Source organism: Mastigoproctus giganteus, chromosome 7 (assembly GCF_048544385.1).
Source record: "Mastigoproctus giganteus isolate SK-2022 chromosome 7, ASM4854438v1, whole genome shotgun sequence".
NCBI classification, from domain to species: Eukaryota; Metazoa; Arthropoda; class Arachnida; order Uropygi; family Thelyphonidae; genus Mastigoproctus; species Mastigoproctus giganteus.
Window position 1 is genome coordinate 126,734,219 of NC_143581.1, and position 13,360 is coordinate 126,747,578.

A 13,360-nucleotide genomic window follows, 5' to 3' on the forward strand; every position below is an offset into this window, starting at 1 on the left:
TCCTGGCACTGCCAGCACTTGCACTTTCCGCTGGTCCCTTTCCCTTCATCATTGCGATACGTAAATAGGAATGAAGAGAAGTTTCTGAAAATTTGTTTTTTATATGATTGAAGATTTCAGTGAAGGGGAACTCATTTCACCATAATACCATAATGTGAAAACCCACAAAATTCCAGTTATCGGGATTATCACAAATGCAATAAGATCAAGTTTACTACCCATTTATAATAGATTGCGCTAACAGAAAAGCCCAAAAAACTGGAAAGTGCAAATTGGTTTTATTGTTTTTTGGTGTTGACCTCCAGAAAATGCTTTAGAAAAATATCACAAAGGCATTCAAAATTGATTCTTATAATGGGAACATATGATAATGATGAAAGAGTAGTGCAATTTCTATCATAAATATGACCTTTTAGATACCATAATGATAAATAGCTTAGTAATATAGTGAAATTTTCAACTTCCAAGGACTTGGAACGAATTATAAAAAAAAAAAAAAAAACAATATGTTATTAGGTTCACATTAAGATATTTTCACAATACCTCCATTTATCCATACAGATGCAAAATATGTTTCCATACTTTTTTCAGTTTGCACCAGCCGGCAAAAACTTAAGTAAAGCTGAATTTGTGTAAGTCAAGTATTATGTAAGTCAAGGAGTTTCTGTACTTTATTTTTTTAATTCAATTTGGAGACCTTAAATCTTAAAAGCAACTTTTATGTATTGTGAATATAATTTCTCTAGTAAAATTTTTTTTACTAGAAAAATTATATTCACAATGAAACAAGGAAATCAGAAAAATATTAAACAAATTAAAATTCTGAATATAAAACACTAACAATTCTAAGGAGCAACCAAAATATTTCAGAATAAGTGTAAGACTTACTTGATTTAGAAAGAACTGCACTGATGTAACAGGCGAATGTTCAGTTACTGTAATAATAGGATTTGGAACACTATACGTATGATAAGCAAGAACTTTTTTAGAATTCTCATATGGTAATGATGAGGGAAGAATTAAACTTGATGACATCATATTATGTTTATTCCTTTCTGAACTAAAGAAGAGACTAGGCATGCTCTTTCCACGTACCATTTCCGATTGGAATATTTCAAAATAATCACTGTCATCAGTTTTAGCATACTTATGATCGAGCATTGCAAGTGCAGACCTAGGCCTTGGTGGATGCATTTCTTTCATATACTGCCTTTCATCAGCACTATTCAGGGAGATGGCATTTCCTTTAAAAGAAATTTGTTTTCTGGAAGTAAAGTAATTATCTTTTTGAATATTAGACATTTTTTCTAATAAATGAAGTCTTTCTTCACTGTAAGAGTCAGAATCTTCTATTCTGGAATGGCTTTGCTTTGCTTTATCATACATTTCATTTTGTAAATAGAGCTGTAGCTCTTGTAGGCTAGTGTGTCGGGAAGGTAAATGATGAGATGATTCAAATATGTGTTGCAGAATTTTATCATTTTCCATTGTAGATCTCTCAACTTCTTTGTCTTTCTGTTCTGATGAATGATGAAAAGAAACTTCAATTTTTGGAATTGGAAGAGAACTGCTGCGTTTCCGGCCATGAGTCACTCCTGAATGATCTTCTACAATATCACTAAGCCTAAGAAAAATATATTAAGAAGGAATTAAAGGCAATATAAATTTAATAATAAACCGCAAAGATCCTTTTATATTTAAAACAAACAGATCAGAGAATTCCTGGAATTCTACTTATATGGTTGTTTTATTAACATGTTTGCAATCCAAATGCAAACTTGTATCAAAACAAACTGCAATTTTTTGCCTCAATGCAAATATACATTCATTGAATTATGGTCAATAAAAGTGCTGTAAAAGGAAAAGCAAACAAAATGAACAACTGAGCAATATCGGCACACAATGAGCACCATGGGCAATTGCATTCTGAATGGGATTTTGTGTAACATCAATTGCACTGTCTAAAGACTGCTATAAAATCTGTATACTTGGTTCAAAGTTTCATATGTTCTTTGCTTATATTGAAGTTATTTTATCTAGTTTAGTATTTTCCACGATAAGAAATGGTAAAATCTTGGAAGATTATGTTTGCTGAACTTTAATTTCTTTAGTTTGTGAATAAAAGACCAGTGTGTGTGTGTGTGTGTGTGTGTGTGTGTGTGTGTGTGTGTGTGTGTGTGTGTGTGTGTGTGTGTGTGTGTGTGTGTACTGATAAAATTTTGTATAAAAGTGTTTTTCATATAAAATTTTACTGTATAGGGTTGTTATAATGGATCCACAGCCTGGGACATCAGGACTTAAAAGGAACAGGGATGGACAGTGCGTTGAAGCTGTTGACATTGAATCGGTTCTTCATAATATGTCATCTGATACTAAAACAGAATTTTATTCAAGCGATGTGGATTCTGAATCTCGTTCATATTCTTTAAGTCAGGCAGTTTAAGTGATAAGGAACAAAGTGATCTGTCCGTAGGCTTTTCAGCCATATCTGAGTTATCAATCAGTTATCCACTGGCTGAACTTTCCACATCCTATTGCAGCAGCATAGCATCAGTAGTGTCCTTTAAAACCCTGCCAACCTTTGTATGGTCTGCAAATTGGACATTAAGCTTGATATACCAAGACTAATAGATTAACAGTAGCCACTGGCAGAGGTGAAAGAGATTCTTGTACTTCTATTGGAATGAGCAGAAGCCTGAAAAACAAGATGCAGGATATTTCAGAGACTGCTGGAAGTCATGGTGGTACAAGTAAACACATGGGTTGTGTTAAGGTAGCTAAGAATAGAAACAGGTGCATATATACTTGCATGTACACCAATGCTAGGAGCTTAGTAAATAAATTTGATGAATTCGAGTTATTGCTCAAAACATCAAAGGTATATATTGTTGGGATATCAGAGACGTGGAGTCACACAGATATAAGGAATGCAGAACTGGAATTTGGGGAGTACAACGTCTACAGAAAGGATAGACAGGATAGGAAGGGAGGAGGGGTTATGCTATTAGTTAAGAAACACATAAAACCCAAGGAAGTGAAGCCAGTCGACATCGATGGACAGGGCTGTGTCGAGTCAATTTGGTGTGACATAAGTATAGGTAAATCAAAATTGAGTGTAGGAGTGTGCTATAGGCCTAATGACTCTGATGAGTATAATAAATCACAGTAAATCAGGCCAGTAAATCACAGTCTTACAATGGGGGATTTTAATTTCCCAGATATTGACTGGAATTTGTGGGTTGGTCACTCACACACTAGCAAGGCTTTTGTGGATTTATTGGATGATTGTTTTCTACACAAGCATGTTCGGGAGGCAACTAGAGGGAGTAATACTCTTGATCTGATTATCAGTAGTGATTCTTCATGCATTAAGAATCTGCAGATAAAGGAACCACTAGGTGGCAGTGAGGTAACTACCATCAGAGGTAAAGGGAAGGGTTTTTGCTTTCGTAAAGGCGACTATGATGGTCTGAGACAGTATTTAAATTCTATACAGTGGGACCAACTGATGATGTTACCAACAGCAAATTCAAAATGGGAAGCATTCAAGGAACTAACCTTGGAAGCTACCAGGCTTTACATACCAACCAAAAAAATATTGTTCAAGGTTCAGGCTTAATGGTTGTCAGATGAACTAATGAGACATATGGCAGAGAAGAAAAATGCATGGGATACATACAAATTAATGGGTGACATGGAAGCCTATGATAGATATAAGTTGGTCGGTAACCAAGTCACAAAGGAGATTAGGCAGGCAAAGGCTGATTATGAGAAATCCTTGGCAAAGGATGCAAAGAAAAACAGAAAAGAGTTCTTTACCTATTTAAACTCAAGAAGGAAAGGGATGAATCAGATTGGTCCACTGGATGTTGATGGTACAACAGTTGAGGATTCTGCTCAGGTGGCTAACAATCTAAACAAGTATTTTGCATCTACATTCACACATGAGGAGTTATTCAGGAAGGGGAATGTCGTAGGTGAAGTAAACATTAGCAGTGAGCTAGATGATTTTCTAATATCTGAGAGGAAAGTGCAGGAGAAATTGATGAGGATAAACATAAAAAAGGCACCCGGGGTGGATGGAATCTATCCAGTTATATTAAAGGAGGCAGCAAAGGAAGTAAGCAACCCCCTAGCCATAATTATGAGAGCTTCTTTGGACTCAGGGGAGGTACACATAGACTGGAGATGTGCAAATGTAACCCCAATTCACAAAGGAGGATCAAAGGCTGACACAAGTAATTATAGACCTGTTAGTTTAACTTCGGTTCCAGGAAAATTAATGGAGGCATTGGTTAAAGAAGCAATGCAGGATCATCTAGACAAGAATTCAGTTATATTTCAGACACAGCATTTTTTTGTTAGAGGCAGGTCTTGTCTGACCAATTTTATTGGATACTATGATGTGGTCACAAAAGAACTGGATGCAGGGAATAACTTTGATATTATATATTTGGATCTTAGAAAGGCTTTTGATACTGTTGCGCATGGAAGACTGCTGCACAAATTGGAGCAGTGTGGCATTGGAGGCAAATTGCTGCTATGGATAAAGGGATGGTTGAGTGGCAGAAGACAGAGAGTGGTAATCAATGGACACTGCTCAACGTGGACTAATGTTATTAGTGGAGTTCCTCAGGGTTCAGTGTTGGGTCTATTGTTTTCTGTGTTTATAAATAATATTGATGATGGTATATCAAGCTTAATGTCCAAGATTGCAGACGATACAAAGGTTGGCAGGGTTGTTAAGGATACTACTGATGCTATGCTGCTGCAACAGGATCTGGAAAGGTTGAGCAGATGGGCTGAGAGGTGGCAAATGAAGTTTAACATTGACAAATGTAAAGTACTACATATGGGAAACAGTAACCCCAGATCAACGTATCAACTCTGTGGTACTACGCTGACAGTGGTAGAGAATGAAAAGGACCTGGGGGTAATTGTGCAAGCAGATATGAAGTTCTCTGAGCAGTGCAGATGAGTTGCAAGAGTAGCTCATGGTGTCTTGTCAATGATATACAGGAATTTTTCTAGCAGGAATAGGGATGTGATTATTCACTTGTATAAGGCATTGGTCAGGCCACACCTTGAGTACTGTATACAAGTCTGGATGCCTCATTTCAAGAAGGATGTAGAGCTGCTGGAACGAGTACAGAGAAGGGCAACAAGATTAGTGAATGGAACAAAGGGTTGCTCTTACGAAGAAAGGCTTAAGTTTTGCAAATTACAGAGTCTGTCGACTAGGCATCAACGAGGTGATCTGATAGAGGTGTATAAGGCTTTGAATGGCTTGGGCATGCTCAATGCCAATGGGATTCTTCCTATTGCTCAGAATAATCACCTGAGAGGGCATAAATTCAAATTGAGGAAGGACGGATGTCGGATAGATGTGCGGAAATTTGCCTTTAGCCAGCGGGCAGTTGGTTTGTGGAATAGACTTCCATCACTTGTTGTTGAAGTTGATAGCCTAAACAAATTTAAGGCTCAGCTGGACAGGTATTTCGAACAAATGGAGGGGTGAAATGGGAGTAGTGGTTGTGTTGTTTTTTTTTGGCTGATGCTGAATAAGCTTGCTTTCTTGCATCACATGCCTCTACTAATGCTAATGCTTAAAATGAATGCGTAAAATGAATAATTGTACAGAGAAAGAGAGTGGGCCAAAAAATCAGAATATCTTATATATTTTAGGATTTTAAGTGTTTTGATATTGACTGGAACTTGTGGACAGGTCACTTGCACATGAGGAAGACTTTTGTTGATTTATTGGATGACTGTTTTCTATAGCAGCATCATGTTCAAGAGGCAGCCAGAGGGAGTAAAACACTTGATCTGATTATCAGCAGTGATTATTCATGCATCTGATCTGATTCCAGATCTTACCAATTGTGACATATGTTTCTGAAACTTGCTATATGAGGGAATGGATGAAATCAAAATTCAGGGGGCAGAAATGAGGTTTCTTCAGAGTATTGCAGAACAGACAAGACATGACAATTCTGGAACAAAGCGATTAGGGAGAGAATTCAGGTAGAAAAGCTCAAAATTAGGATTGAAAGGTTCTGTTTGAGATGGTCTGGATAATTCAAGAGGACGTATTAAAAACATATGCCAAGAATAATGTTTGATTTACAACTAAATGACAAAAGACCAAGCGAGAGACCAAAAATGAGATGGAAGGATATGATAAAGACTGATGTCATTAAGAGAGGAGGAAACTGAAGTGAAATCAATAATGGAGAGAAGTACATGGACAGCACATAGTGGCGAGACGTCTTACGTCAAAACATGGAACAGCAGAACGATGACAGATGATGATTATTCAAGATTTAAGAATCTGCAGATAAAGGAACCATTACATAGCAGTGATAACATTGTATTGATGTGGGATTTACTTAAAGATGTAACTAACATCGGTGGCAAAGGGAAAAGATTTGCTTTCGTAAAGGTGACTGCAGTGGCCTCAGACAGTTTTTAAATTCTATACAGTGGGATCAAGTGATGATGTTACCAATGGTGAATTCTAAATGAGAAGCCTTCTGGGATTTAATAATGGAGGGCTATTAAGCTTTTCATACCAACTAAGAAATAATGTTCAAGATTTAGGCCTAAATCGATACCAGATGAATTAATGTGGCACGTGGCAGAGAAGAAAAATGTATGGGAAGCATATAAATTATCACGTGCCACAGGGGCTTATGGTAGATATAAATTAGTCTGTAATCACGTGTTCTATAAAGGAGGTTTGACAACTGAAGGCAAATTAAGGGCACAAAAGGTGATATAGTTGTACACGTTGGCACTAATGATATTAAGGGCAGGAGAACGGCGGAATTACTTAACAAGTACAGGTCACTGTTGAAACAAAGCCGTCAATTAGGTTTGAATTTGAAAGTGTCTGCAATTCGGCCCAGACATGCTAGGAGGGAGTATGTGATGAGAGCCCTGTCGATCAATTTGATGCTGGAAAGATTGTGCAAGGCTCAGGGAGTAGAATTTTTTTCAGCCTAGTCTGTACTTGTTAACAGGAGAGACTGCTTCTACAGGGATGGGATACACTTAAATAGAAAGGGTGCAAGAATGTTTGCTGATGCTATCGAATCAGTGTTAGGTGGGTCAGAAAACTGCTAGATTGGGGGGATACGAGGACTAATAGATTAACACCATCAACTGGCAGAGGTGAAAGTGATTCTTGCACTGCTTCTATTGGAATGAGCAGCAGCTTGGAAAATAAGATGCAGGATATTTCAGAGACTGCTGGGAGTCATTGGGGTACAAGTAAACACATGGGTTGTGTTAGGGTACCTAAAAAAAAGAACAGGTGCATGCATACTTGCATGTACACCAATGCTAGGAGTTTGGTAAATAAATTTGATGAATTTGAGGTATTGCTCAAAGCATCAAAGGCAGATATTGTTAGAGTATCAGAGACGTGGTGTCACACAGATATAAGTAATGCAGAACTGGAATTTGGGGAGTACAATGAGGATAGACAGGATAGGAAGGATACAGAATACAGGATACAGAAAGGATAGACCGGTTAGGAAGGATACAGAATACAGGATACAGAAAGGATAGACAGGATAGGAAGGATACAGAATACAGGATACAGAAAGGATAGACAGGATAGGAAGAGAGGAGGGGTTATGCTATTAGTTAAGAAAAACATAAAATCCAAGGAAGTGAAGCCAGTCGATATCGCTGGACAGTGCAGTGTCGAGTCAGTTTGGTGTGACATAAGCATTGGGAGATCAAAATTGAGAGTAGGAATGTGCTATATGCCTAATGACTCTGATGAGTATAATAAAAAACTGTACAGGAAAATAGAGTGGGCCAGTAAATCAGAGAGTCTTATAATGGGGGATTTTAATTTCCCAGATATTGACTGGAATTTGTGGGTTGGTCACTCACACTAGCAAGGCTTTTGTGGATTTATTGGATGATTGTTTTCTAAATCAGCATGTTCGGGAGGCAACTAGAGGGAGTAATACTCTTGATTTGATTATCAGTAGTGATTCTTCATGCATTAAGAATCTGCAGATACAGGAACCACTAGGTGGCAGTGATCACAGTGTGCTGAAGTGGGATTTACTCAAGGAGGTAACTACCATCAGGGGTAAGGGAAGGGTTATTGCTTTCGTAAAGGCGACTACAGTGGTCTGAGACAGTATTTACTATACAGTGGGACCAACTGATGATGTTACCAACAGCAAACTAAAAATGGGAAGCATTCAAAGAACCTATCTTGGAAGCTACTAGGCTTTACATACCAACTAAGAAATATTGTTCAAGATTCAGGCCTAAATGGATGTCAGATGAACTAATGAGACAGGTGGCAGAGAAGAAGGATGCATGGGATGCATATGGATTGGCATGTGATGCAGGGGCCTGTGATAGATATAAGTTGATCTGTGGCCAAGTTACAGGGGAGGTTGGACGAGCAAAGCCGGATTATGAGAGGTCTTTGGCAGGGAATGCAGAGAGGAGCAGCAAGGAGCTCTCTGCTTATGTGAACTCTAGGGGGAGGGGGATGAATCGGATTGGTCCACTTGATATCGATGGTTCAACTTTTCATAATCCTGCTCAGGTGGCTGGCAGACTAAATCAACGTTTTGCATCTACATTCACACTTGAGGAGTTGTTCAGGAGGGGGAGTGCCATAGATGAAGTAAACACTGGCAGTGAGTTAGATGATCTTGTAATAACTGAGAGTAAAGTGGAGGAGAAATTGTTGAAGATAAATACAAGAAAGGCACCTGGAGCAGATGGGATCTATCCAGTTATATTAAAGGAGGCAGCAAAGGAAGTAAGCAATCCGTTAGCCATAATTATGAGAGCTTTCTTGGACTCGGGGGAGGTACCCACAGACTGGAGATGTGCAAATGTGGCCCCAGATCGCAAAGGAGGATCAAAGGCTGACACAAGTAATTATGGACCTGTGAGTTTAACTTCTGTTCCAGGAAAATTAATGGAAGCACTAGTTAAAGAAGCACTGCAGGATCGTCTTGACAAGAATTCGGTTGTAGCTCAGACACAGCATGGTTTTGTTAAGGGAGGATCTTGCCTGACCAAGTTGATTGGATACTATGATGTAGTCACAAAAGAATTGGATGCAAGAATAACTTTGAAATTATATATTTGGATTTTAGAAAGGCTTTTGATACTGTTGCACATGGAAGACTGCTGCACAGATTGGAGCAGTGTGGCATTGGTGGCAAATTGTTGCTATGGATAAAGGGATGGTGAGTGGCAGAAGACAGAGAGTGGTAATTAATGGACACTGCTCATCGTGGACTAATGTTATTAGTGGAGTCCCTCAGGATTCAGTGTTGGGTCCATTGTTGTTTTCTGTATTTATAAATAATATTGATGATGGAAATATCAAGCTTAATGTCCAAGTTTGCAGACAATACAAAGGTTGGCAGGGTTGTTAGGGACGCTACTGATGCTATGCTGCTGCAACAGGATCTGGAAAGTTGAGCAGATGGGCTGAGATGTGGCAAATGAAGTTTAACATTGACAAATGTAAAGTACTACATGTGGGAAACAGCAACCCCCAGAGCAACGTATCAACTTTGTGGTACTACACTGACAGTGGTAGAGAATTAAAAGGACCTGGGGGTAATTGTGCAGGCAGATATGAAGTTCTCTGAGCAGTGCAGACGGGTGCAAGAGTAGCTCATGGTGTTTTATCAATGATATACAGGAGTTTTTCTGGCAGGGATGGGGAGGTGATTGTTCCCGTGTATAAGGCAATGGTCAGGCCGCACCTTGAGTACTGTCTACAGGTCTGGAGGCCTCATTTCAAGAAGGATGTGGAGCTGCTGGAGCGAGTACAGAGAGGGGCAGCAGGGTTGGTGAACAGAGCGAAGGGTTGCTTGTACGAAGAAAGGCTTAAGTTTTGCAATTACAGTGTCTGGAGACTAGGCACCAACGAGGTGATCTGATAGAGGTGTACAAAGCTTTGAATGGTTTGAGTATGCTCAATGCTGATGGGATACTACCTCTTGCTCAGAATAATCACCTGAGAAGGCATAAATTCAAATTGAGGAAAGAGAGAGGTAGGATAGATGTGCGTAAGTTTGCCTTTAGCCAGCGGGTAGTTGGTTGGTGGAACAGACTTCCATCTCTTGTTGTGGAAGTTGATAGCCTAAATAGATTTAAGGCTCAGCTGGACAGGTATTTCGAACGAACGGAGGGGTGAAGTGGAAGGGGTTTTTTTTTTTTTTTTGGGTGATGCTGCATAAGCTTGCTTTCTTGCATCATATGCCTCTACTAACGCTAATGTTAATTACTAGAAACCTTTGGCAAAGGATGCAAAGAAAAAATGCAGCAACCTCTTTACTTATGTAAACTCTAGAAGGAAGAGGATGAATCAGATTAGCCCACTTGTATTTGATGTTCCTGTTGATGATCCTGCTCAGGTAGCTGACAAGCTGAATGAGTATTCCGCATTTACATTCACATATGAGCAATTCTTTAGGGATGGGGATGCCAGAACTGTAGAGTTTAGAGTTTGTTAGAGTTTAGGGATGCCTAAACTCTAACAGTGAGCTAAATGATTTTGTAATTTTTAACTTTTAATTTAATTTTATTTATTTATTTTTTAATTAATTTATATATTTTATTTTTTGTCTGGTGCAGAATAAGCCATAGGCTTCCTTGAACCATGTGGCCATTGCTAACACTAATAAATGTGAGGAAAGTGGAAGAGAAATTGATGAAGTGAAACATAAGAAAGGCACTTGGAGGCGGGGATGAGATCGATCTAATTATATCAAGAGAAGCAAGCAAACGTTTAGCCATAATTATGAGAGCATACTTGGATTCAGGGGAGCTCCCACAGACTATAGACGTAAGGAAGTAAGCAAACCTTTAGCCATAATTATGAGAGCATCCTTGGATTCAGGGGACCTCCCACAGACTGTAGAAATGCGAATGTAACCCCAATTCACAAAGAAGGAATCAAAAGGTGAAATCAGTATTAAAGACCTGTTGTTGTTGTTTGTTTGTTATTTGGTTTTTAGTAGCATTAGCAACTAAGGCCATATTGCTCTGGGGATATGCGGTGGTCATTCCCTGACCTTTCCGCATCCTCCGTATTTGGTGGTCACAGGCTTGAACCCTGGTCTAATCAAGAAGCATGTGCCATGCACTGCTGCTCCTGCCCATCTGGCTACGGAGGCACCACAGACCTGTTAGTTTAACTTCTGTTCCGGGGATAAATAATGGAGTTACTGGTTAAAGAAGTAATGCAGTAACATCTAAACAAGACTGCAGTTATAGTTCAGACACAGAATTGGTTTGTTAAGGAGAAATCTTGTCTGATCAATTTGTTTGGATACTATTATGTGGTCACAAAGGAACTGGATGTAAAAAATAATTCTGATACCATATGCTTGCATTTCAGGTAAGATTTTGATACTATTGCACACAAAAAACTGCTGTAGAAATTGAAGCTGTGTGGCATTAAAGGGAAGTTGCTGCTATGGATAAAGGGATGGTGAGTGGGAGAAGCCAGAGAGTGGCAATCAATAGACATTATTTGCAGATGATACAAAGGTTGTCAGGGTTGTTAATGACAATATGCTACTGCAACAGGATCTAGAAAAGTTAGACAGATGGGCTGAGAAGTGGCATATGTTTAACATTGACAAATGCAAAGTATTGCATATGGGTAGCAGCAGTGCTTTTTTCGTAAAAGTATAGGTGCCGGTACTCATTCTTTGATATCAGGAAAAATTAAAAATTAAAAATTAAAAGGACATAAAAAGTATAGTACCCTAAAAAATTATTTCCTGATATTGTTACTTTAGTAGTAATGTTTTTGGAATAAGAACAACAAATTAAGTTATTAACACACAGTTTACAAAGCATAAATTTATTATTCAAGTATACTAGGGGGCTGCACTTGCTTCTTTTGATAAAATTAAATAAAATACTTAACAGAAGCGACACTTCTGTTAAGACACTGTGTGTGTGTGTGTGTGTGTCTCTTCCTTAGCTATGAATATATAAATACATTACATATGGAAATGAATAATGGTACCACATGGTCATGTTGAATAAACAAAGTGCATATATGAGGTTTATCTAGTATGAACACACTTAAACAGAAGTTTGTTTTACCACAGTAAAACAAGCTTCTGTTATGTATTTTAATATTTGTTGTGTATTACCACATAACCCATATCTCTCTTTTCCCATTGGCTGAATAAATATCACTAGGAGGAAAATTATTTTAATGTATAGAAAGATAAAAAAAAATAAGTAATAAGTAAAAAATAATAAGTAAAAATAATTTCATAATAAAGTTTTTATAGAATATTCCAACTTTTTATTGAGTTGTCATCCAACACGCTATGCCGACTTCTTATCTTGTTTGTGTCTATTGCTGAATGACATTTCTGAAGCAGCCATGAATCAACATATTTGCTGGATCGAAGTGTGTCACCGGTGGGCCTACAATTTAAAGAAATAGTAATGAAGAAATTTTTTTTTGTCATCAACGAAGCTCTGGTTGGGCTGACGATTAGATTCATTTGAGAAAATCCTCATTCACATTCATTTGATGAAATTGATATCATACTCAGAGCATTTATCAAATGCTCTTCAATTTTTCCAAAACCGTCTTTTCGATTAGGTATTCTTGAAATTCGTGAATTGTATCTCTTTCATTTAACTTAAGCCTAATTGACAATTTTCTAACTTCATTCTCACCAAATGCCAACATTTCATGTTTGAAGGTTTAATACCTTTGTTGTCCTCATTTTCCTTGTCTTGTCATCGATATTGTCACTAGTCCTTAAATTTGAATTTTTTCTTTTCTTTTCTTTTTTTTTTTTTTTTAACTTACCAACATGTCATTGTGGATATTCAGCTACTGTGACCATGTAAACAGAGATAGGGAAAATTTATGGAAAAACGTGGATAACACACTTCTGCGAAACAACAGATGATTATTTGTAGGGGTAAATCACTTACTTATAATTCTCGAACAGGGCGCTTACAGCTGATTCACAGTGGTGTCCAATCTATGGCCCATGCGGAGAGTGAATTAAAACAGCATTTTAAATTTTGCTAATTATCAAAAAAATTTTATCATTAAAAAGCGTGGCAGATTATGGTCCATTTCCCTCAGCATGAATTGTTAAGGAGGCTTCCATCCTGCAGTGGGTTGATAATGGCTGCACTTTACCTGTTTTTTTTTTAGTAAATGTAATCGTGTATCGTACTTAATAAAATTTTAAGTGTATCATTATTTTTTATTTATTCACCTTATATTCATCTCAAAAAGTGATCCTCTCAGGTTGTAAATTTTCTAAAGTGAGCATTTAAAGACATTTTTTTGTAAGGTATTTTTCTG

The 13,360-nt window shown here is 37.8% G+C and overlaps 1 protein-coding gene across 1 annotated transcript in view; it reads right to left on the bottom strand.

The window, feature by feature from the left end:
- Positions 1–13,360, bottom strand: part of unc80 (unc80, NALCN channel complex subunit) — a 1,843,891-nt gene that overhangs the window by 1,563,223 nt on the left and 267,308 nt on the right. The window contains exon 11 of the mRNA XM_090378420.1: positions 889–1,624. Coding sequence (XP_090234546.1) covers positions 889–1,624 — 736 coding nt within the window. The remainder of the gene's footprint in view (positions 1–888; positions 1,625–13,360) is intronic.